Source organism: Nannobrachium achirus (assembly GCF_963921795.1).
Source record: "Nannobrachium achirus genome assembly, chromosome: 5".
NCBI classification, from domain to species: Eukaryota; Metazoa; Chordata; class Actinopteri; order Myctophiformes; family Myctophidae; genus Nannobrachium; species Nannobrachium achirus.
Window position 1 is genome coordinate 32,596,028 of NC_137814.1, and position 26,267 is coordinate 32,622,294.

General features: G+C 40.9%; 3 protein-coding genes across 3 annotated transcripts; 2 read left to right on the plus strand and 1 right to left on the minus strand.

Annotated features, from left to right (window-relative positions):
• Window positions 1–126: 126 nt before the first annotated feature.
• Window positions 127–7,851, plus strand: snorc (secondary ossification center associated regulator of chondrocyte maturation; the record flags this gene model as incomplete). The annotated part of the gene is made up of 3 exons (XM_080726348.1): window positions 127–199; window positions 7,176–7,346; window positions 7,742–7,851. 3 exons carry the CDS (start codon window positions 127–129, stop codon window positions 7,849–7,851), a joined length of 354 nt encoding a protein of 117 aa, XP_080582474.1.
• A 3,132-nt stretch (window positions 7,852–10,983) lies between these two features.
• Window positions 10,984–12,800, plus strand: LOC308285556 (G-protein coupled receptor 55; the record flags this gene model as incomplete). Its single annotated transcript, XM_080726344.1, has 2 exons — window positions 10,984–11,709; window positions 12,594–12,800. 2 exons carry the CDS (start codon window positions 10,984–10,986, stop codon window positions 12,798–12,800), a joined length of 933 nt encoding a protein of 310 aa, XP_080582470.1.
• A 6,555-nt stretch (window positions 12,801–19,355) lies between these two features.
• Window positions 19,356–24,847, minus strand: itm2cb (integral membrane protein 2Cb; the record flags this gene model as incomplete). Its single annotated transcript, XM_080726345.1, has 6 exons — window positions 19,356–19,447; window positions 20,080–20,230; window positions 20,348–20,458; window positions 21,031–21,222; window positions 21,428–21,565; window positions 24,761–24,847. 6 exons carry the CDS (start codon window positions 24,845–24,847, stop codon window positions 19,356–19,358), a joined length of 771 nt encoding a protein of 256 aa, XP_080582471.1.
• Between the last annotated feature and the right edge of the window lie 1,420 nt (window positions 24,848–26,267).

Below are 26,267 nucleotides of genomic sequence, written 5' to 3' on the forward strand. Positions count from 1 at the left end.
TCTCATACCCTCCCTTCTCTGCTGTACTCTTCTTGAGACCCTCTCCCCCAGGCCAGCTCTCACTTGTCCATGTCTGAGGAGTTCCACGGACGCTGTACTCGTTCATATCCATCCCTCCCTGGCACCATGGTTCACAGCAGCAGCATCTGCAGATTGATTCTTCTGCTCCTCCTAGGCCTCATGGTGCACACAGACACAGGTAGGCGAGACACAGGGCTGCTCCGTGATATCGTTGCTGTGATGAGGCGGTTTGTTCAGTAGGTGTTACACTAGTGGTGATAATCAGTGGAATATGTCATATCGAACTTGTTCAAATGTACGCTCCCCATTGAAAACTCTGATTTATAGATGTTGACTTTATAAGAGAAAGGGTTTGGAATAAGATTGTACAATCTTGCACAGTGTTAGTTTATTAGAGAATCTAAGGGGCTTTAAGTTTGCAAAATATCAAGAGTGATGTTAGTCATTCGTAGAAATGAGGCATGAGACAAGTTATAATTAGTCATTGAAGATCTTGTTACATTATATATTTTCTTTCGTTTTTGGGGAAAAACAAGTTTTCATGCCTATGCTTGCCTACTTGTATTTAAGCTTTTATTCAACCATCAGATTAAAATCAAAGGAAAACATTAAGTATTTACAAAACAAACACTATGTGTGATGGCTTTAATGGGTTATGATGAAAACCACAGAGGTTTAGGGTTAAAAACAAAGCTCACAGTCACAACATAAATGGCCATAGCAGAATGGACATACATTGTGGCCTCTAAAGAAATTAGGTTGCTGTTCTTCACGGTGGAAACATTCCTATTTAAGTCCTCTATGCAGGACTGTGGCCTGTGGTGTATGTACGTGTCATTTCCCCCTCTATTCCAGACCCCGGGTCTAAATGATGCAGTTGTTGAAGCCAGTGGAAGTTCTGAGAGCCCTGAAAGCTGCTCTTTGACTAATAAGATGACTCAGTCGCTTTCATAATGCTTGATGTTTATTAGCTCATCTGAAACTGAATATTCACCGCGGTCTGACTTGAGCAAAGGATGACTTTAGCTGAAGTGTTTCTATATGATACATTTACATTTAGGACATTTACCATGACAAAGGCGTGTGCATCAAATGAGTTTGAGGCAGAAGTGCACATGGATGAAGTGCTGGACTACTTTTCAAAATTTTGTCTGTTGCAGTTTATTTATACCTTTTCAGGCAGTCAGTGGGCTTTGTGAATGTGAAGCGTATCAAAACTGATGAAATAGAGGACACAGCAATGCATTTACTTGTTCGTTCACTTTTGTTCATTAGTTCTTTTTCTGTATTTTGCATCTTTCTCTCTCCCTCCCGGTGACACCTTTTGCTAAGCCTAAATTGAGTCTTGAGAAAGGATTCCACAGTGCTGTGGATTCAATCCACAATCCGATTGTGAGGGACTTGGAACCCCTAAGTACAGCTCACAGGCCCACAGGTCAGAGCACGGGTGAACAAGATAGTAGCAAGGCAGTAACATGGCAGCTTAAGCTTTAAACTGATTTTATACTTTGTGTTCTGAGCTTGTAGAGATCAGTTTTTGGGCGCTGGACACTACCGTCGTACGTCAAGAGAATGAATTAAGCATTCCTCTGACAGTTCTAACATAGCGCTTGGAACAATGGGCTCAACAAGGGACATTTGTCTATTGTGATAACCAACTTTTGTCCTAAATGTCATGTTGGATAGTCTAGGCTAGATAGTACTGTACTGTCTGTACTGTTATGATGACATTTGGGCAGCTCTCGCCCCAAAACATAACATCTTGGTCTCTCATTTCTTCAAAGTCGATTATTGAACAATGCATTGATATTATAATTCTGTCTCACAGTTAAGGTTCTTACACTTTCTTTCTTTATTTTCATGTGATAAATAACCTGAAACTGTTGTTTGTGTCATGAGTACATTCACACCGAATACAAATATTACATATTGAAGTGCCATTATTTATACAGATCAAGGTCACTGTTTCTGATTTTTTTAATATCTTTAGTAATAATAATAATGAAATAATAATACAATATACACAAAAATAATAATATATACAATTTTAATTCTTGAGTATTTTAGATTCTAAGATCAACATTAATCTTTTGCCCGTCTGGTTGCTTTTTGGTCTGTTTTCTTTGACATAACAGCTGTGTTGTTTACGTGCAGCTTTGCAGTAGCTTACTGGCCCCAACCTAAACCATAACCTGAAGTAGGTTGCAAATGGAAACCACAAGCTGAGTCAGACTGAGAGATAATCTCTCCTGCATATCGCCATGCTAATGTGCCTCTCTCAATCTTCTTAAAAAAGCAGTTCAATAACATCCCGAGCAGTGATTACAATATACGATTTGTATTTCCTTGTATGACTGTGTCGCTCGCTGTACATAACTGACACAGCGCTTTCTTAACTTGACAATCTGTTCTTTTTGGGCAAATGACACGTCCACCGTCGTATGGTGACGTGTAAATATACCAGGAAAGAAGCATTTCTTCGACTCAGACCTTATCGCCAGGGTTGGCTTATAGCAGCTGTCGGTAGGACCATATATGGATTCTGTTAGTGTGGATCTCCTAACAGGGCATCATCTGGGATACAATCCCTTTTATGCCCATATATGGAGATCCCTAACAGAATCCCTTTCATGCCCATATATGGAGATCCCTAACAGAATCCCTTTTATGCCCATATATGGAGATCCCTAACAGCATCCCTTTTATGCCCATATATGGAGATCACTAACGGCTAACAGAATCCCTTTTATGCCCATATATGGAGATCCCTAACAGAATCCCTTTTATGCCCATATATGGAGATCCCTAACAGAATCCCTTTTATGCCCATATATGGAGATCCCTAACAGAATCCCTTTTATGCCCATATATGGAGATCCCTAACAGAATCCCTTTTATGCCCATATATGGAGATCCCTAACAGAATCCCTTTTATGCCCATATATTATGGAGAAATCCCTGCTCTGAGTATCTGACATCAGTGTGATGTCACCTGTTTATGCCCATATATGGAGATCCCTGCTCTGGTAAACAGTTGGTTGCTAGGGTAAAAAAACATGGTTGCTATGGTAAACAGTTGGTTGCTAGGGTAAACAGTTGGTTGCTAGGGTAAAACCATGGTTGCTAAGGTGGTTGCTAACGTACACTAACAGACCAGCAACAACAGACTGTTGCCATAGCAACGTACACAAAGGTTTGTGTACACATGTGGTGTGATGTCATACTGATGCGGAGATATGAGCAGGGCAAAGGTGTGACGTGTGACGTGTGACGGACGGACGGACGGACGGCCGGTGGAGGTTTTCATAGTAAACTGCTCCCTGACGGTCGCAACAACCAGGCTTTGATTGGTGTTGCAACTGTGAAATAGACCCCCATGAAATGTGAACCACTTCTCAGACTTTGGCATCCAAGAAAATAACACACTGGCCATTTGAGAAAAAGGAGTCCTCCACCTATGGAAGTAGAAGAGGGTGAGGCAAGGACACAGGCACTGCCGATGCCATGTTTGGCGTGGGTCACTGCCCCCTCGAAGCCTGGGGCAGGGTGTCGTTCACACACAGCTGTTTTGCACGCTCTGTCATCTCTCTGGCTGGTGCGAAGTCTTGACTGGGGAGGTACAAGCCATGGACAAGTGGCTGTCTGTGTTGTGTAGTGTCTGAAATCTGCCTTCTCTGCTGTCTGTGATGTATTTATATGTCTGGAGCCATGTACAGTGGAAGGAAACGGACAGTTGACTGACAGGTTGAATCATGTCTCTGAAAGGTACCACCCAGTGGATGGGTGTTAAATTAGTAATGCCTGAAATAACTAAAATTTGTGTTTTTCTTATTTATTTAGCCATTATTGACAGCAAAAGTGTTGAGACAGTAGGTGGATGGAATACAACAAATTCCGTGAATAGAAGAACCATGGACTTGCTGATCAGAGTATTGTGTTATACTAGTATGGTATAATAATAATAATATTAATAATAATAATAATGGATGTTATTTATAATGCACTTTACATGTAAAGATCTCAAAGTGCTACAATACGCAATTTTCAATTGATAACTGATTTTCAGTTGACAAACGGGACAGTTTTCACGTGAAAATCTGTTGTCTCTACTGAGTGATGCAGTCCTAAGAGGCTTAACGCGCAAGTACTATGTCAGAGGGATCTTTCAAACCTTTTGATTAAGTCGATTGCATTAGGCTACTGGAAATGACGAGTGTCTCCTCGAATGGGGAAACAAACAGCTGTGGAAAGAACATCAGGGTCTTTTTTTGTTGTTGTCTTCATTAAATCAGAACTGTCCAGAAGGTACAACCTATCCACACAGAGACTGTTTAATAAACAAGCTTGTTTGACGTCCACTACCCAGCTGGTGCCTGCTTTGGGCCTGGCTGGCCGTTACTGGTTGCAGCCTGCCGCCCTCCATGACCACACAAGCGGCCTTTTGTGCACCTGGGCTGAAGGCCTTATTGATGGCGGTGCTGGCCAGAGGCCCAGGTCTCCTTAACCTTCAACTCCAGCCCCAGCTCAGGAAGCTGTGCTGCTGTACACAGAATCAACACGCTAGTATTGAAAACAACCAACATTATCGCTCATTTTGGACCGATAATCAGCCGGAGCAGGGCTATGGTTTCTGGTAGGACGTTGCAAATGTCATGTGGTTCCAGAGAAGGTTGTGCAGGTAATGATGATATTGACAGTTGGGATGAAAGCTGGATTTGTTGAGATGATTCATCAACTTTGATTGTTTTTTTGTTTCCGTTTAGTTTTTAATGCATCTTTGCCACTTCTGAGATGTAGTGTCGTCGGCCACAGCCGTTCAATTAAATGCAGGAAAGTTGTGAAACAGACTGAGGCCCGCAGGGTGAAGGAGTTTAGTGTAGGCGTCATGAGCTACAAAGTAAATAATGTAGGCTGCACATTAAATATGTTTGGCATATGGTTTTGTTGGTATGTGAGGCGTGAGGGTAGGATGAGTGAATCAGTTTGCATGTGAATGGGTGGGCTTGTGTGTGTGTGTGTGTGTGTGTGTGTGTGTGTGTGTGTGTGTGTGTGTGTGTGTGTGTGTGCGTGTGCGTGTGCGTGTGCGTGCGTGCGTGCGTGCGTGCGTGCGTGCGTGCGTGCGTGTGTGTGTGTGCGCGTGCGGCTGGGCGCGCATGTGTGTGTGCAGTTTGTTTATCTGAGGAGACTGGGGTTCACATTTTCCCCTGATCCTTTGGATTTCAAAAGTCAGTTTGTGCAACTGTGGATTTGACTTCACAGAAATGGCACAGGCCATGATCTCAGATCACTGATGTGAAAATATATAGTTGAAAGGCCCATTAAGACCTGAGGCCGATTCTACAAAATGCCTTCTAAATCAGTAGTTCTCAAACTTTTTCATAATTCAAAATTATTCAACATTTTTCAAACACTTTGTCACAAAGTGTTGCGCATTTTATTATAATTTATTTATTTTGGTGTTTGTGTGTTTTGTCCATATTGAAAAGTGAAAATGTTTGTCAGCGTGAGCTAAAGCTCATATCATAATAGCCCTCTTCAAGCTCAAATTCAAGTTTGAAATGCGGCAATAGTAACAAACTACTTTCTAGAATTAGAGCACAGTGCTCTTCAGGCAACGGCAAGTTAGGAACGCATGCCCCACACGGTTATGGATTACTTGTTGTGCTTGTTGTACCCGTTGTACCCGTTGTTAGAGTGTGCTGGCGTTATGTTACCACAGTGATAATAACCTAAGGTATACAATTAGTGGGTGATTTATAAACAGGCACCGGCTTAATCGGGTACGTGGCAAGTCGGGAACAATGCAAGATGGATATGCATGCCCCACGTGTTTTTGCAATACCCATTATACTTATTGCCAAGAACTGCTGTCGTCATCCATGGGCATAAACAGGAGAAATACACTACTGTACAGTGTACACGCTTACAGTATATTGGTGCAGCCAGCGGAACAAGCAAAGCTTGGCCAATCTGTGAAGTGGATGGGTTGGTGTGGCCAGTCAGGGAAGTGGGTGCCTGCACCCCCCACAGAGATTTGGTGCATCCTCCACAGAAACAGATAGCGGACGATTATGAAAGTCAGGCGTCTCACTACTCCAACTACGTGGCTACACGTGTGGTCAGAGATAGGGTTAGTAATGGGGAGAGTTAGGGTTAGAGATAGGGTTAGTAATGGGGAGAGTCGGATGAACGCAACGTCGGAGTAACGACACGTCAGAACAACGCTACACACCCCACAGACAGACCATGGCTTTTCGGGTTCTCGACAACCGTTGGTTGAATGCAGTGTAAAAATGTATGCTGACTGAGATTTACAAGAGCATTCACTACATACCCTTACATACACAAAATGTGTTGAGGACAAGGGCAATCATGGCGAGAAGTCAAAATTAATGAGTATCGTGGCCCTTTAACCAACCATGTTGTTGTGGAGGGAAACCCAGGAAGAAGGCTGAACTAGGTCATGTTACTATGGTTACCCACAGAGGTGTGAAAAGTCTCACAGCAGCTTCATGCTCATATGGAGGGGAACGCTGGTGAAAGTCAGATGAAGCATGTTGGTAGGAGAGCTGCATAGGAGGACAGACTGGCATGGATATGAAGCATGTTGGTAGGAGAGCTGCATAGGAGGACAGACTGGCATGGATACGGAAGAGAAGGGAAGGTGAAGGAGTTTGGCAAAGAGGGAGCTAGAGAGCTGAGCAGCAAGGAGCCCATATGCAGAGAGACTACCTGTAGCTCATGTGGACAGAATGTACATCCTCCACAAAGGCATCCTTATGCCCCAGCCTGAAGCCGTTGGCCTGGTGAGACAGAGAGAGGCTGTTTGGAGTCATCAAAGCCTGGACCATGTATGTGGCCTTGCATCCCTAAAGGCCTCCAGTCCAGAGAGAGTATGCAAACAGGGACATTAGCGAGGCAATGTACCTCATCAGTGAAATGACTGCCTTGTATAAACACATTGCAAGTTGATACAGTGTAGCCAGTAATCAATGCTCTTTACCCCTCTTCCCAGGTGTTCCTACTTGAATGTAATTTAGTCTAAGTGTGTTTTTCCATGGAACCATCATGCTGTTCAATAAACGCTTCTAGAATTCCTCTTTGAGAAGGAGTCAGGCATTTGGTGATCTGGCTGTTTTGTGTTGGACTCCCAGAAACCGTGGCAGACCCTGCTCCAACTCTGCAGGGTGACAACCAGGACACGTTATCCGGGGGAGGAGCAGATGATGTCACCACTAAAGACCCATTCCAGGACATGACGGAGAGATCCTTCACCTATGACTATGAGGATAGCACTCACACCCATGCCATGGAAGAGGAGGAAGGTAAGATATTATGTCAGAAACACACAGTGGCCATTCATCTTTTACATAATGGGTGAGGTGTCCAACCAAGAATAATGAAGAAAATGGCTGTCATGACAAATTGAGTGTTCTACTTACAATGAGTTATTACATCCTTCCATTATTATCTATTCACGTTTTTAGTAGCCTAGGTGTACATGTGTATACTGTAGGAGATATTGCATATCAACTGGACATGTGTCTTTGATTATTATGTGCACTGGCAGTGTAACCATTCAGTTCATTAAAGTTTGTGTGTGTGTATGCGTGTGTGCGTGTGTGTGTGTGTGTGTGTGTGTGTGTGTGTGTGTGTGTGTGTGTGTGTGTGTGTGTGTGTGCGTGTGCGTGTGCGTGTGCGTGCGTGTGTGCGTGCGTAGGGGTCCTTGGGCCAGGGGCCATCACAGCCATCGTCATAGCAGTCTTCCTGGGAGCATCCGTCCTCCTGGCTCTCATTGTCATCACACTCAGAAAGTTTACAGCTTCCTAGAGTGAAAACCTTCTACCTGTCCTGTGTGTGTGTGTGTGTGTGTGTGTGTGTGTGTGTGTGTGTGTGTGTGTGTGTGTGTGTGTGTGTGTGTGTGTGTGTGTGTGTGTGTGTGTGTGTGTGTGTGTGTGTGTGTACGCACGCATGTGTCTTTCTATATCTTCTCACACTCTCACCTCTGCACTCTACCACATCACTTCCCCTCTATTCCTCTTTCTTTAGTGTTTGTCGTTTGTCATTCTTGTTTTGTATCACTCTATGATCTATGTGTGTGCTAAAGTGAGGCGTGAGCCCATCTCGTGTTCTACTAAATGCTGAAAAAGGTGGCAGGTCCCTTTGTCCCATTTAAAGTTAAAAGTAACAGTTGGTTGCTCTCTAGACTCCCCGTGTAACCATAATGTAAGTTATGGCACACTTATATAAGGGTACAATGTCAGAAACTGGCTGGTTCCTCCAGTGCAAATCATAGAATATCAGTGACATGGGTTATTTTCTTTTGTTGGGTCCAAAATGTTCGCCCAGCTTTGTGATCTGTTTGTAGACGTGCTTTATTTGTCCTGCTTGTGTCTGCTTGTGTTTATACATGATATATGTGATAATGTGTAAGGAATAATCAGAACCCATATCAGTCATGTTATTGTATTTCTCCCGTCAGTTCAATAAGTATACCGTATTTAGACATCATATAATCTTAATTTCCACAGTTTCTATGTGTCTTTCAACAACACTTTACTGTACCCCAAAATACTTCACCAAAATATTCCCTGGTTGTTGCCATTGTAAGTACTGAAAATAGGTCTGTGCCTCTCCTTTCAGACAAACATTTGAAACAAGGTAAGAAAGATGTTTAAAGAAGAAATTTCAGGCTCCTTCAATGGATGTAAATAGAAAAGTGTGTTTGTTTATGCCTGCAAAGCAAATATGAAGTTAGGCCAGGAAAAAAAACATGTGGAGTAATGTGTGTGTGCTTGGGTGACTGTATTGTTTTTTGTTTCGTTTTTCAAGGTTTCTTTTTGTTTTCGGTGGGGGAGTTTTATATTTCTTTTTTAAATACTGCAGTTTTTCTGTATTTGTCTGTGACCTCACCAATGACCAGCCTTTATTTCCCCCATTGTGAAATCACTGCCTAATTAAATTGTGTGACATTTATAGGGTATAATTCAATAAATCACTACCAAATGTCTTTGGCTCCAACATGTTTTTTGTTTGTCGACTCAGTGTTTATAGAGGACACACTTTTGGGGGACAAAGTAGTTGAAGTGGGATAAAGAAAACATTTAGTTGGCTCTTTATAAAGAGCTCTAAAGACCTCCTTCCCCTTTTTATTTATTCACAGTAGATACAACAGAGACAGGAAACCGAAGGGGAATGTGCAACACATGTCTCTGTCTCCAGCCACAATCAAATCAGAGACATTGCAATTACATAATTGACACACTATCCGTGTTGACCCACCTACTGTACCAGCGCACCCCCAAGCCTTAACTTTGTTGAAGACCCTCAGAGAGGACTGAAGATGCTCTAAACCTGATGTAATAATGTGTCTAAACACAAGGTGGCAGTTGTTGGTTCTTACAAATAAGCATATATACAGTATTCATGTCATTACATAATTTATCCAAATCAAGCCAATAGAATAGCCTTTATTACAAAACATTGCTGTGTTAAAGGGATATTCCACTTTCAACAGGGAAACAGCTTATGGGCTTCTCTCCACATACACAACCATTGTAACTTCAAACTCCATTTTAACCATGATAGATTCATTAAAAACACCCATTATTTTTTCTAGTGACTCATACTACCCTCCTAATATGTGAGCAGGCCGTGTTTTTTCCATAACTTTTTTCATTTATTTTTAATAATTATTTGGGAAATGGAAAAAATGAAATACAAAAAATAATTATTAAAAATAAATGAAAAAAGTTATTGAAAAAACACACGTATTAGGAGGGTAATATGAGTCACCAGAAAAAAATAATGGGTGTTTTTAATGAATCTATCATGGTTCAAATGAAGTTTGAAGTTACAATGGGTGTGTTTGGGGAGAGGCCCTGGGCCTGGAGGGCCTGGTAACATTTACATCAAATATCTAAATATTGAATCAAGCAAATTAAAAACTGTTCAGGGTGTTCATAAAAGCCTGATTAGACAATAAAATTACCAAAAGTTTTTTGAAAGTGGAATATCCCTTTAACTGGTGATTGCATTTTACTGTAAATACCTAGAGTAGACTGGCAGACTTGCTGCAACAGTACAGTAGTTCAAGTCAGCCAGTCACCTGAAAGCCGGAAAGCCTCATGCACAATCACAGTAAACCTCTTTCATGTGGGTTTCTCATACAATTCTGCACCATTTTTGCAATAACTAGTTAGACTAATTGACGAGAAAGTGTGCGTGCATAAACATGACTTCTATGTCTACTGGTCCTGGCTCATATTAGGTCTGTGGTTAGACGTCTGTCGTTCATATCACTTCATAGGGTACATCACATGTCAGGAAGTGGTGGTGGAAATAGTGTAGGTAGAGAAAGGAGAAGTATGTCTGGCTCACTCAGACAGACAGACAGCCGTTGGTGAGGTAAGGACATTACTCTTACTAACATTACACATCCTTGATACTAAAACTACTGTATATGTACTGTATGGACATTTGTAAATCATCAGCACTGAGTGGTAGTGTTTCTGCCCAAATGAAACATTGTATATCAGAGGTTGAACATTCCACAGTCACTTTTCTTTAGAATCTGTGTTTTTAGACTTGTGACCTCTCACATGAGAAGCAGCTACTGACTCTACACAACTGAGAATTCAAGTTTGGGCATTGTCAGCTGCTTTTGTAGTGACACATTAAGTGTGTTTTTGTGACTCATTTTTCACTTCTTTCTTTTCTTTTTTTTATTAATCATTTAGTAAGCACCCTATATGGTTGACCGGAGTCCCTCAGGGCTCTTATTCCTTTTCGCTCTACATTAAATATCTTCGCAGACAATAGCTCGCAATAGGGATGCTGCGGTTTAGGTATCATCTGACCTTTTGAAGTGTAAGTTAATTCATCATTGTTGACATGTTAGTTCTTCAAATCAAACGAGAATCCTTTAAAAACTTTCCACTCCCTTCTCTTCAGTAAAACATCATGACAGCCAACTGTTCCTTTGAAGAGGTGGACCAGCTGATGAAATACCTGGAGCTGGTGATCTACGTACCCATCTTCCTGTTTGGCTTGACACTCAACATCATGGCACTGTTGGTGTTCTGTGTGCTCCTTCGCAAATGGACTGAGTCGACCATCTACATGACCAACTTGGTTCTGATGGACCTGGTCCTCCTCTTCCCCCTGCCCTTCAAAATGCATGCCACTAACCACCTCTGGTCCGCCAACCTTCATCCCCTCTGCTCCTTTCTGGAAAGCCTGTACTTTATTGGCATGTATGGCAGCATCTACACCATTATGTGTATTTCGGTTGATCGCTGGGTGGCTATCCGACACCCTTTCAAAGCCAAGCAGCTCCGCTCGTGCAAAGTAGCTCTGGGGATCTGCATAGTGGTTTGGTTACTGGTGGTGGCAGCAGTGTCCCCAGTATATAGCTTTCGTTCAGCCGAGCGGAGAGACTTCCACTGCTTCCATGGCTTTTCAGATAAAGGCTGGAGCCCAGGGATCATCTTCTGTCTGGAGGTGTTTGGGTTTGTGGTTCCAGCGCTGGTCCTGGTGGGTTGCTCGGCCCAGATCATCTGGACGCTGAAGAAGTCCGACCAGCAGAGCCAGAAGAGCAGAGCCTGTGTGAGGATCATCTACAGTAGCCTGTGTGCCTTCCTTATACCTTTCACCCCCAGCCACCTGGCCATACTGCTGCAGTTCCTGGTGAGACGTCATCTACATTATTCAAAGTGTATGCAGGAGTGTCGTTGGTGTAATTCTATGTATGGTTTTATGTAGGCATGGAACAGAAGTATAGTTTACACAAACCCAAACGGTAGAAAGTAGAGACGTTGAAGTAAAACATATAGAATGAACAATGTCAACGAATATAATCACAATGCAGATCAGAAAACAGGATGAACTGGGCAGCAACAATAACAACAACAACAGTACAGGCTGTGTGTCTGGAGGTTGCTGTACTGTACAGCAACCTCCAGACACAATGTTCTGTGCAGCAGGCAGTTGAAAGTGAGAATGCAGAAAGAGGCGGAAAGAGGTTGTGGTGCCACTTCATTTGACCACAAGCTACTTTTTACGAAACTATTGAGGACAGGTCGACCGGAGAGTCAGGGTAAGGATAGCAGTTGTGCATTATTACAAAGCAGAGCAGGATAAGATGAACAATTCTAAGTACAGGATTTAAGCTGGAGAGGAGGGAAGAGGGCTCGATATACTTTCTGTGGGCTGTGCTGTGCACCAAAAATAGATCATCTACAAGCTCAAAAACCTGTGCATAGAACAACAGGACAGGACAGAAATACTGAGGTGTTCAGCTGGGAAATCGAATACAAAGACATTATCATAATAAGCAAATAAGATTGAAGACAAGACGCAGGAGACAAGACTGCTTCCATAGCTCATCTATCATGCTAATGTTGACACTGGTGTCTGTTATCCATCAATCTGACATTGTCAAAGAAAAGTTCCTCTTCCTTCCTTTCGCGTAGCATAGAGTCTGTTCTTGAGAGACTAGTTATCTATACAGGATAGCCTCGTAGTGTGTGGTGCGTTCCTCTGACCTCTGGCTCTGATTCACTTTATCCCAGGTTCGTCAGGGTGTAATTGAGGACTGCATCATGAAGACCAGAATCAGCTTGTTCATCCAGATAACTTTGAACTTGTCTAACATCACCTGCTGCCTGGATGCTCTGTGTTATTATTTCATTGCCGACGAGGTGAGGCGTTCCAAAAATAACTTCAGAAGACATTCAGGAAGCCAGAGAAGGCCAACATTTAGCAACTCTGAGGTCTGAGCACGAGGGAGGCTGAGACAACTCTTTTAAAAATGTCTTTATTGTCCTCAGAGGACAGCAGTTGAGATGAACTATCTTGAATTGTAAAAAAAAAAAAGAAGAAGAAAAAAAAGAGGAGCTGGGTATAATTGAGTTGGCATGCTCCAGTGCCGGCTCAGTTCTCTGATCTCCTCACCATTGAAAGGGGTCTGTCAAGACATACTGTATATACCTGTACATAGGACCACAATGGAAACAAGTCCCCAGGACATTTTTTGTGTTATCCTTTTAACCGTAATGTCTTACTGTACCATGTGCTGTTTACATTTATGACTAACAAAGTATTCAATCAATCAAACCCCTACCATTGTCACATTGGTCTGATTCCCAAAGAAACTGAGAGGTGTGCTCAGTGTGCCTGAAACTACACCACCATGGGTAACGCTAAAGCCATGTATAGTATAGGAAAGGACTGATTCTGGCTTTTGACTGGAAGCCAGCATTTACTGCCAGGGAACAACCATGTTATTTTTAATTGATTTATTGATTGATTGAAGACTTTATTAGAATTTTGCATAGGAAAAGGTACAGTTTCATGACGGTACAGTTCACTGAGTACAAGGTCAACTAAAAGGAGATCCTAGAAAGAACTTGGCTTATTTGCACAGGAAACCATTAAAGTATCTCATATAACATTGCATGACAGACGGATAGAACACAGTACTATGCAGTAGATAGTCAGAAAAAGAAAACAGTGTAGGAAAAATATATACAGTAGATATTTACAATAGAAGGGTCAGGGGAAGGGTAAGGCTGGGCTAGGTTTGTTTTTACCAGTTATGAGTGGCTGCCGCCTTTAGGTGGTTTTTCAGGGCGATTTTAAAGGATGTTAGGGATTTACACTCCTTTAAGGCCGGTAAGGCGTTCCACATTTTGGTGGTATAGCAGAAGAACGAGTTTGACCCTTTGTTTGAATTGATTCTGGGTTGAACGTGATCTGAGGCGCTGCCTCTGGTGTTGTAATTATGGACATCCTTAACGTTTTCAAAGTATTTTGTCAGGTACATGGGTATCTTAGTGGTGTACTGTATCTTGTACACCAGGCCCATTGCAAGATGCTGTACTCTGTCATCTACTCTGAGCCACCCCACTCTTAACTGGTGAGTAGCGGTGAGGTGAGTCTGATAGGAAAAGTTAAGCAGGACCCTAATTAGTTTGTTTTGGGCTGTTTGGAGCTTAGTTTTTAGGGCTGCTGGGTACCAGTAGCCCTATACCATCACCTATACCATTCACCCTCTTTGATTGTGAAGTTATCGACCTTTTTGAGGTTATGATTTGATCCAAAGAGTTATGATAATTTGTTGTCGTTAAGCCATGTGCAGATCTTACTAAGTTCAGAGTCTAGGAGAGCCGAGTCATCCGCAAACAGGAACAGGTTGCAGTCGCAGGCAAATGCCATGTCGTTTACATATATTAGGAACAACAGAGTACCCAGTATGCTACCTTGAGGGACACCACAGCTTACTGGGAGGGGGGGGGACGTGGTTCACCTCCACGGACGTGGTTCACCTCCACGAACCACCTGTTCCCTCCCCACCAGGTAAGATTGCATCCAACTCACTGCTGCGCTGTCAAGACCGATAGCTTTTAGTTTCTCAATCAGAATAGAGTGATTCACGGTGTCAAATGCCTTCTGGAGGTCCATCATGCTGCGCGTTTGATTTGGTCTGTCAAATAGAGAAGGCATGTGTCAGTGGAATGGGATTTTCTGAATCCAGATTGGAACTCATAAAATCAGATTTTTCTCATCGAGATATCTTGCAATCTGTTCGTAGACTATTTTTTCCATGACTTTGGATATGGAACTAAGATGGGGCGGTAGTTACCAGAGGGTCTAGTTTGCTACCTTTTTGTGCAGGGGCGTTACTTTTGCTAGTTTGAAGTCCTGGGGGACATGACCCTGTTCGATAGATAGGTTAATTATGTGGGTAATGATTGGAGCAATGGAGACGGCTGAGTCTCTGAGAAATCTGGCGGGAATTTTATCAAGGCTGTGGCCTTGTGTTGAGGTAGGGCGCTCAATTTTTTAAACACTTCATCAGTAGTCACCGTGGCGAGTTTAAAACTATCTTTGCTAACCCCTAGTTTTTTGTAGTATTTATTAACAAACTCTTTACCATACTGCCCAGATGGGGGACCAGTGAACGGGCTGTGGTGACAACTCTGCTCTGACATGTTTTGTTTAAAAGCATGTAGGCCTACACAGTATTATTTGCTTTTGATGTCACTGTAATTTTTTTTTTTTTTTTTTTTTTTTTCATTTTCATAACTGAATGTGCAGGTCTCTTACAGTTTACCAAAAATAATGTAAGCTAACTTTTCATTGTCTCTACACAGTATCCCACTGAGCACACGTCTAAAATTGGTAAAGTGAACGTCTAACTAAGCTTAGACTATATAGACGGTCTATCTATTATATATCACAAACTGTGAGCTCTTATTTGCCAGCACAGCTGGAAGAATGATTGTTAAAAATGATTGTTAGGAAATTGGAGAACCTACCTTAATAAAACATAATATTCTACTCTTGATGAGATCCTATATAATCTACGAGTGGCCAGTAGAGCGGCCGGATGGAGAACCGCAAGGCTCCCAGTTTGAGTGTCGAAGTTTCGAAGAGTCCTTGAGCAAGACGCTGATTGATGCCTTGCATGGTTTCCTCCACCATCGGTGTATGAATGTGTGTGTGAATGGAACAAAGACAAATCTTGACTATAGCTACAGACTCAGTGAGCACTCAGCACAGTCTGCACACAAAATGAAGTACTGGAGAGTGGAGACAGAGCTACACTTCCTAACCGCCTGTCCACTGTACCAAGACATCAGAGACACATGTAGGCTTTAGGCTACTTCCCACAGATCATAATCACCCAAGGAGAGTTTTAAAACATGATGACCAATAATAAAAAATGAAAAATAAAAATAAAACATCTGTTGGGTGAAGTACAACAACGTGCAGACACAGCAGCAAGATTCGTGAGCTGCTGTGACAGGAGAAGGATATCAAATGGAACACAACCACCTTAAAGACTACTAATAATTGTGTATCCCTGCACTGTTTGCATTTAACCTTGATACATGAAAAGTGTTTCACTCCTTTCACTTGTACATATTTTATTTTTATTATATAGTGTACACTTTGCAATGTAAAAGTATGTTTTCTCAAGCCAATAAAGCCCTTTGAATTGAAATTAATGTGAATTTACCATTTATTATTGTGTGAGTGTTTCCATGTTTTCAATTTGGTAGATTGCACATCCATCCATTCTTTAGTCTTTAATGCTTTGTACTATTTATATGGAGATGTTGGGGCTGGGGGAGGTTGTTGGATTTTTTTTTTTTCATTCATTTTATATTATTTTTATTGCCAATAAAGGTTCTTTTTAATCTAATGTATTGTGAGTTGGGAACCACGTGTATAATTTTTGCCTTACCACTTCCTTGACAAAGAAGAGTGAAATGCTGCTGTTGTGCACATAGTTTTTCTTTAAGCTGAGGGATTGTGTAACTTTTGGTTTCAGTTCGATCATGCAGAACATCACAGCTTCAGCTTGTGGTAAGGTTGGAAGATATTCAGATATATCAGAATGGTAAATGCCACTAAGTTCAATAATGTATTGTTCAATTCAAACTATGACATTTAGATAATTCAATTTAAGCCAAAACATGTTTTGTCCCAGGCACTATATTTTGGCCAATAAAATTCAATGTGGGGGTCAGTGAGCCCTCTGGTGGCCAAAAACGGTTTTATTCAAAGATTTTAAGGGTTGATTATGAGACTACTGCAGGGAATCTCAAACTCAAGTCTGTGTGGGGGTCCCAAGCTAAATTAGTTAATACAGCATCACAAATCTGTTTACATTGCAGATGTAATGAAAATTGCATATCTGCTATTTTAGCCAGGAGGACCCTCATACATTTGTATGGAGGTCACTTTTCATCATTTTCAGATGGGTTCCATGGTCAAATATTCTAGCCTGGCATTAGCCAGACTGATCTCACTGTCCTCCATGGTATCATGGAGGAATGTGTGAGTGAATCCACGTTATCAGTCTGGCTAATGAAGGCTACAAATGTTCAGGGGTCCCTGACTTGAAAGAGTCTGAGAACCAGTGATTTGGAGTCTCCAAAATCACTCACACATATTATTCACACATTATTTCCTGTTGGTTACAAATTGTAACCCTATGCTAGTGGTCCTTTAAGCCGTTTGCTGGCTGTAGAGGAGTATTATGGGATGTTCGGGTTCTGTTGTTGACTTTTGTGTACTGGTAGTTGAGGTAAGTTATATTATTAGAACCCTGGCTGATTTATTTGAATCTATTTTTGTTATTGTCATTTTTGTTATCACCAGTACTCCTGCTCGGACTCATTCTTTCTTTAAGTATAGAATAATAAAGGAAATAATTACTCTGAAACAAAGAGGAGATTGCTTGGTTATAACTTTTTGAAAACACATCCCTGTCTTCTATGGTATGATGCTTACTATGGAGCTTCCCTGTCATCTATGGGGCTTTCTATGGTGCTTCCCTGTCTTCTATGGGGCTTTCTATCGTGCTTCCCTGTCTTCTATGGGGCTTTCTATGGTGCTTCCCTGTCTTGTATGGTGCTTCCTATATTGCTAAGCAACACAAATACATGTATGCATAGCATACAGATGTACCTGTATAGTACATTATGTACAGCTTGCTATCTATTATGACCATGAATTAAATATGTAAAAAAGACAGTTAAAGGTCTTATTTGAGATGTTCCTTTTAGGCAGGGTGTTTAATTGTACTTGTACTGTACTACATTTCAATTGTATTGACTATACTGTTCTCTATTTTTGTCTAATAAAATAATCAATCAATCAGGCAGGGTCCATAAATGACCAAACCATTTGGGTATTTTACAGTTTGGCGTATAGTCTGTGGTATAACACTACACCAGGGATTAGATATTCAAATAGCCGAACCTGTGGGCCACATTACAAAAATGACAAGGGGCCAGTTGATAAAATGACAACATTAATAATACTTGATCACTTCTGTATTTCATTGGCGCCTTCATTGGCGTCAGTCTTAACAACTGACACTGTTTTCTATCAAATTAAACATAGTGGTATTGAATGTGCATGAGATGGTAATATTAAAGCGAAAGCATCCAGACCGGTTATCCGCATCAACTTTTCAGCGCTTGTTGAGGCTCATCTTTATTGCTGCTCTGAATGCAGCTTTCCCTTTCTGGATGATTATTCATGTTACAGTAATCTAATTAGGCTAAAGATAATATGCTTTTTATTAGTATCGCTGCACTACACCACCCTGGACTGATGATTGGCAGGCTCAGGTGTTTGGTAAATTTGAGAATTCTAGAAACAACAAACAAAAACATAATGTTTGATCATTTATTCTTTAGTGAGTGAGATATTACAAGCAGAGTTAACTGTACAGCAGGAGATTGTTTTGGGGAAGAATGAACTCATGGTCACGTTATCACAGGTCTTTCTCAGTCAGCACAGCTCCATATTATACAATAGAAAGACCCACCCAGCATATAAAAATCATCAAGTGGGAGAGAGATACAGGAGGATATGACAGGAGATTATGGATTGAGAAGTGGTGGTCACTGGCCACAAATAAAAGTGAGAAGTACATCTAACCACCAGGAGGAAGAGAAAGACAAACCAGAAGAAAATACTTTGATAAAGTATCATTTAGTACTGTATATTCTGCCATCTACACTATAAAGCATCCTTCCTAAATAGTTCAAAGACAACACTAAGTATAGCATTGGTCACTGAAGACTTTGGTTCGGCCTGCCTTCATCAGAAGCTCTGCTACTACAGGAAGTACAGTACAGTCTGAAGCCATGGGAGACCATAGGAAGAAAAACTATTATTCAAAGAAGGATAAAATGTAAACGAAATGATCATTCACAATTGAATTTCAGATAAAAATCTAGCCATGTTACAATATGAAAAAAAGAAGAAAATAATCAATTTACAGTATTGCTTAGGAAGAGTGACATTAACTTACATAAACAACACTGGCAAAAAGGCCAAACTACATGAGGTATGCCATTTCTTGGACATAATAAAATAAAACAGGCAACAATTAAACATGGGAGTGCACAGCACAAGCCTAGGTATGCCTCCAAGTATAATGTCCTACAGCGCACTGAACTGACAAAACAAACATGTAAAAATCAAGTATCCCAGTGAAAACCAATAAATAAATGTGTACATTAGACAGCAATCATAATCTTTTACACAACATGATAAGCTACGGGTATATGCAATTACATTTACAACTTCACTCAAATATACATTCCGTCTGAATAAAAAAAGATTCAAAATATCAATCGAGGACAAACAAAAGAGCATTAACAATTCAACTTGAGACAAACAAAACAGAAAACGGTTTCGGACAAAATACATGCTCTTAAAGTGCAGTAAAAGCCTAAAGCATCTAAGAGGTATGGTTTTTAAAGAACTGGCTTCAGTGTTGGCTGTTTCTGAGTCCCATATCAGAGTCAGGCCCTGTCACAGATGACAGTCTCAACCACAAAGGTGTTCTCAAAGTGACGGATACTGTGGCACCTCTTCACCTCACGCTTATCAATTCCTGAAAAGGAAAAGAGGAAAGGATATTTTAGACTTGGTCTCACCACATGGCATCTAATACCCAGCCTACAATCCTGAAAAGTTGATAATTATTGCTTGTTGGCATGGTGCAAACCCATCTACTGTAAGTGTTCCAGAGGAAGTGCGTTACATCACTGTCTCAGCCAGCCAATAAATTCAGCATCGATGAGCGTAACACTACCTCCTACACAATGTGTGGTTCTATCAAGTATAGTAGGAATGACTCAGGAACACACACACACACACACACACACACACACACACACACACACACACACACACACACACACACAGCAGGAAGCCCCTATTTGGTGCTGTTCATATGGGCACCATGTCTTCATTCCTCACACCACGGCAGCCTGTCCAGACCCACGGATTTCCCTCGACTTTTGGCTGTGACATAATATGTCGCAGCCAAAAGTCGAAGGAAATCACATACGTGTATAGGCGGTGAGTGTACGACACACAGGCTAAAGTTTCCCTCGCTTATTACATAACATGGCATCTCAAACTCATAAGGGGTAGCCCCATATATTCAATATATCCTGAATAAACATGTAGAAGGGGCGTGTTCATGCGTGAGTGGAATGTGTGTATGCGAGCTGCACTCACTTCGGTGCGGGTTGCGACGTCTGAGGCGATAGGTCTCTTTGCCATAGCAGAGTCTGTGGATGAAGGGCCCCAGCTGCCTCATGTTCCTCACCCTCCCTGTCACCATCATCTCCTCCTGGATGATGTACGTATGAGGCAAGTATGTCCCTCTCTGTGGGAGAAAGAGACAAGAACACATCCCAAAGGTTACAACATTGACCCACACACAGGCGCAAGTGACAGCGTCATCCGGTTAAGTCACTCAAGGCTTTGAATGAGGCGGACCCACCTTGACGTTAATGAGGAGTTCCCACAGATTTCGCGGGGGCATAACTAGAGTGGTGTTGAGCTCAATGACGTAGCACTTGTCCAAAGCAATGTCATGATAAGCTGTGAGGCCCTGTGAGAAAGACAACAGTAGTCAGATTACATGAGCTGCATGTCAAAATAATTCCCTGTGAGAAGACAGATGGACACTTGGACAGAATGTCTAGGGACAGATTCTAAGAGACAGTTCTTTCAAGCCTCCAATCGGTTTTAATCATTAAGATTTGAGCCACTTATATATATATTTCTATTGGGTCTCTTTTGTGGATATTGTTGGCTGTTATGATATGGTTGTATGATTATATACACATTTTGAGCAACTTATAATGCTTATACTTATAATGTGTTTTCCCTGTGAATATTCTGTATGTGGTGCCATGACTGCTATTACACCTGATTTGGCGATTGAGGTCAGTCGAGGTTTGATCTGATTGGTCAATCTTGGTCGTCATATGATTGGTCCATGCGGACCAACCAGACTATAACCAGACTATAAAAAATAAAATACTCTCTCCAGTGTTTTTGTAACTTAATATAGTAATTAATAAGTACTAAGTAAATACAATAATAAACCGAGTTCTGTCTTTCTTGCTAGTTTGCTGGTAAACAGGGTGGACTACTTTGGGTGGAATCATAGCCTCTTACCCTTTGAAAGTCATGGATGATGTCAGCAGGGTCACTGCCTCCAAAATGGGGCATGGGCACACTGATTTGCTCGTAGTTATCATCGAGGTAGATGCCAACGTTCTCCTCCAGCTCGTGACGGCCTCTCACAGGAGCAAACATGGAGTCCTCGTACACAACCCGACAGTGGAACATACTGTCCTCTGGGATCTGCTGGTGGGTCGAAACACAATTCTTTTAGACTCATTTCTTAGCACTAGCTACACAGTAAATTCAGTGCTGTTAAGTGTTAATTTAACCCATGCAAGTTTTACAGTAATGTATTCATATGGTTGTTAAACTAACTTTCATTTTATGTAGGGTCAATGGTATATTGGTACATAGGCTACAGTTTACAAAATAAAGGATGTTAACAGACCTGAGGTATGAAGTAATAGCGGTATATGTAGATGGAGGCCAGCACCAATCCTGACATGAAAATCACGAGGCCAAACGTGAGGCAGCAAAGGGCATTCAGAAGAGACCTCTTAGGGCTGAGGGGGAGAACCAGCTCCTCCTGCAAAAAGGGGAGAAACTAGGTTACACAACAGACCGTGGGTGACAAAGAGATGCTTAATTTTCCATGTTAATTATCTGCAAGGTTTCGATGTCAGCCAGGGTATGCTCTTTCACTCAAGGAACTTGCATTGATTGTTTGATCGATTGGTTGGTTGATTGAAATGCTTAGTTTGCCAGGTTAATTATTAGCAAGGTTTTAAAGTCAGCCATGATGCTCTTCCACTCAAGGCACTCAGCATTGGATTAAAAGCGTCTGCTAAATGCCTAAACTGTAAACTGTAAACTGCATCAGCAATGCATAATCTAATGTAGTGTACTGTATGGCATACAACCATGCAGTTGAGCATGGCTGTGTGTGCGTGCATAATGTTCTCTCACATCACCACGCTTTCCTGTGAACACTCTAAACCTAAAATCTTGTAAGGTTGTGGCTGCCAAGTGAGATGATCAGATCTGATAAACGTAGGCTGGCTTGGGAGGATGGACCATGCCAAATACCCACCCACAATCTCTCAATCAATCTGCTGCCTCTCTGTACTACTGTTGCTATGGAGAACCAGAGAGGAGGGAGCAGATTGCGCCTAGCTCTGACGAAGATGCACATGGCTGTCTGGGACTTCTATTCTATTCTTGTCCGCCTACTTCCACGCTCCATATTTGTCGATAGTTTCCCTGGCAGAACAATTGCGTGGGAGAGGCGTCCCATGACAGAGGTGGTCCTATTAATATGCCTACACACACACTTCTGATGACGTTGAACTGCCATTTCCGCCAATATCACACCACTAAGCTCAAGCGTAATGTGTTCCCTGACGTAATAAGCGCCAAGCGGTTTCAGATGCAGACTATGTATTGGTGCCAGACATGTCATATGTAATCTAATGTGTACATTATGAATTTGAAAAGGATTAGACTTGGATCTATGTCTTAGATTGTGTGCCCACTTTTCTGGCATTCAAATAATTATTGGGTCATGGTGCCTCCAAAAAAAAAAAAAAAAAGGATGTCTCAGATGTCTATAATTTGGTCCCCTGGCTGCTTTATACCCCACTACACTAAACGTCTTCAGTAAAAATAGCAGATCTAAAAGGCCTCATAAGATGTTGCATTGTGATGCATTGTGAGCTTGTAGATCTGCATTTTTTTATTTTGCCAAATGTTCACTCGTTATTGTACATGCCCATAATTGGGACTCCAGGGTCCATGTGGTTAAACCTCAGGCTTGTGAGTAGCCCTCTGACCATTTATAATCACACTACAGGGAACAATAGCAGTCTTTCTTGCAGAAAGATTAAGAAAAGGTGTGCATGTGGAATTTAAAAGCAGCTCTACTTCACCCCATAAGTAGGCTACATTTGACATTGTTTGTGTTCTGTTTATTTTATGTGTATGACTGTTTGTTTTAGAAAATAGGTAAGCGCTGTATAAGTATTTGATTCGAAACTGTATATAGGTCTGGGTACTATACCTCTCTAAAAAAAGCCTCTCTTTTTTTTGGCCCCTGGTCATGGAATGACCTTCAGTCCAGACTCAAATTGCCCGTGCTAATTCCTTTGAAAAGTTTTAAGAGAATCACTCTAGACAGATCTACAAACACTTGTACTTGTTCAGACCTGTAAAAGTTGCTCTGTAGATCTCTTCCTTTTTGGGTACATTTTGCACATTGTGCTTGTATTGCTACCTGAGAAATGTAAGCTAGTTTTTTTAAACTGTGTAAAGGCCCATTCCCAATGGGCCAGATAACAGATAAAAAAATCTCTTTCTCCAGATATTTTTTCCATTCAAAGTGGATGGTAGATAGAGATAAACAAAATCTGCCACAGATAAAAAAAAAATATTTTTTTTTATCTCTATCTACCTTCCACTTTGAATGGAAAAATATCTGGCCCAGTAGGAATGGGCCTTACATTTTTATTATTTTGGACTGAGTTGTTCTTAGGTATTTGTTGTGTATCATGGATGTTCTATTTTTGTTGTTGATGTCTTGTATGTAAAGCAAGGATCGTGTAATTTTTATTTCTGCCTCTTTGCCAGGTCACACTCGTAAAAGAGATCATGTCTCAATGTGTTTTTATCTGGTTAAAAAAAGGTTAAATAAAAAAATAATAATAATCTGTGCTTTACAATAAAAAATATTTGAAACATAAAAGCAGCTCTACCCATAGTCTACATGACATTTGGAGTGGTTCCCAAACCTTTTAGCTGGTGACCAACAACTTGTCACAAGAGAAATTAGATGTTTGCCCAGGACTCAAAATAATGAAAACAGCACAAGCTCACAACGCATCTCTTCGCTTGTAGATCGGCTAGACATTTGTTTTCTAATTTATAGAATTTCTTAGATTTTTATTTTATTTATTAAAGAAATTACTTATTCATAAATGTCTTAACTTTTCTGGGAATGTTTTTTGAAAATGTAAAAAAAAAAAAACAAGATGTAGGAATTCTAGGAAACTAAATTAAGGGACCCATAGCTACTATTTGGACATAGCTACTAGATGCTGCCACCTGCAGGAATGACTGGGTATTAAGCTATTAAGCAGCACCTCAGCAGTGACGTAAGGAGTGGTGCAGTGATAGCATAGAAATAAGAGTAGCCTACACTTGTTTCCTCAAATCCACAAGCTTTGCTAACTTTCTATTCTATCAATAAGAGCAAGGGGTGTTTAAACATTAATGCACCTTGACCTTGAGCGTGAACCTAATGCTTTATTCTTATAAATAAATAAATATGCACATAGGCCTAGGTTTCTTATCTGTAGACAGCGTCCCAGACTGTAACCCAAACAAGATGACGTAATGTAAACATCCCAGGCTTGTATCGATGTCTATTTAATCACTATATAATCAATTATTATTTAAATATAAAAATCACAAATTATACTCTATCTCTACCTATAAAAATGGTACCACAATGGAAACAAGACCTTTTTTGTGTTCTCCTTTTGTATAAACTGTAGAATACCTCTGTAGCCTACTTTTTGCAAACTGTTAATAAAGTATTCAATCAAATGAATCAATCAATCAATCAATCAATCAATCAAATCAAATCATATAACATGCAATAATAATAACAGTCCTGGTGATGACACACGCGTGTTAAAAGGGAGATGCAATGACAAATAGGCTACTGAGGAGAATTCGCATGCTGGAAGAAAATGAAATGGAACAAAGAATGAGACTGCACACTCACGTGAGCCTGGGGTATAATAATCTTGTCTCCATCGCTCTCCTTCTCTGGCTTCTGCGCCGAAACGGACTGGAAAGTGATCTTCACCATGTCTGTATAATAACAGCCTGTATCTGCTTGTTGTTTGTCTACCTGGTTGTGGGTGCACTGGATCCAGCTACAGAGCAATGAAGCATTATATACTGTAGTAGTACAACTCGCCCCCGCCGGACAGCAGTGACATCACACACGCGTATTCTCTCTCTGACGAACGAGCTATGTGTGGGAATGGAGGAAAATCCTCCGCTCTAATACCAAAATAAGAGTCAAATGAAATCCAACACAAACTCATATCAAATGTATGTAAGCCTTTGATAGTTGTTGTGTTTCTAGTCTGGTGGCCTTTGCACAATCAAGTCGAAGCAATGCGAAAACTTCTCATACAGAATAATGACCCTCCCAAACCAGCTGCAAATAATTATTAATCGCAAATCTCTCCAAATTATTCATCACGAATGACTCCACATCTCTTACTTTGAAGATGAACTCCAAATATGGTAGTGTTCCGTGTTTAATTTAAATATGCATAGGCCTATCTGCTGTGTGCCTATCTTTGTGGCAGCTTTTACATCCATGGATGGATGTGGTGGGTTACATCTGATGATCATCCGGAAATTGCTCCTGAAATAGGTAGGTTCATATCCATAGAACCTAGCAAAAGATTCAATTGCTCTAATCATGGAAATCCTCATCCACAAATCTATTTCTCTGAAATGTCAGACTGAAACAAGTTTGGTCAATGAATATTTTTAATATCCTATGGATATCCTAATATGTGAATGATTATTTGCATTTATAATGTGTAGAATGTATTAGTTGCTCATTGATTTCTCAATCAGGCATTGACATTTCACAGAGCTGGATGTGACAATTTCTGACAAATGTCTCCCATTTCCCAGCAGTGCCAGAGAATGGCTATAATGGTCAACGGGTTGAAACAACAGACCTCAAAGTTTATGGCTCACAATCCAACATGAAGGTGATGGCGTGAGAAGAGGACTGGCTGTAAGCATCATACAGAAACAACTTTATTTAGCCTATTATGTTTATAACTATTCTATTACAGTCTATATAAGCCTACTTTATATAGCCTATAGGCCTACCTATCTGACCAAAACATTTTTGGGGGGGTTTTACAACCAACATTTGGAAGCTAAATGTCTTTCTTTCATATTATAAGTTGTATAATATTTTCAGTAGGCTTACCTCTACTCAACTACATTGTAGCCTACTTTTTCTCCACTTGAATTATTTGAAAACGAGTTAGGCCTACTACTTTGTAGATTTTGATTATTATTACAAAACACACATTAACCATTTCAGCCCTATATATTTCGCCCATATGAAAATAGATCTACAAGCTCGCATTGTGAGCTTGTAGATCTGCTATTTTCAAAATATGTTATTTGAAAACTTGACATGGGACATTCTGTATAATGAGTGCATTCCACTTAATTGAATTCTGTAGGCC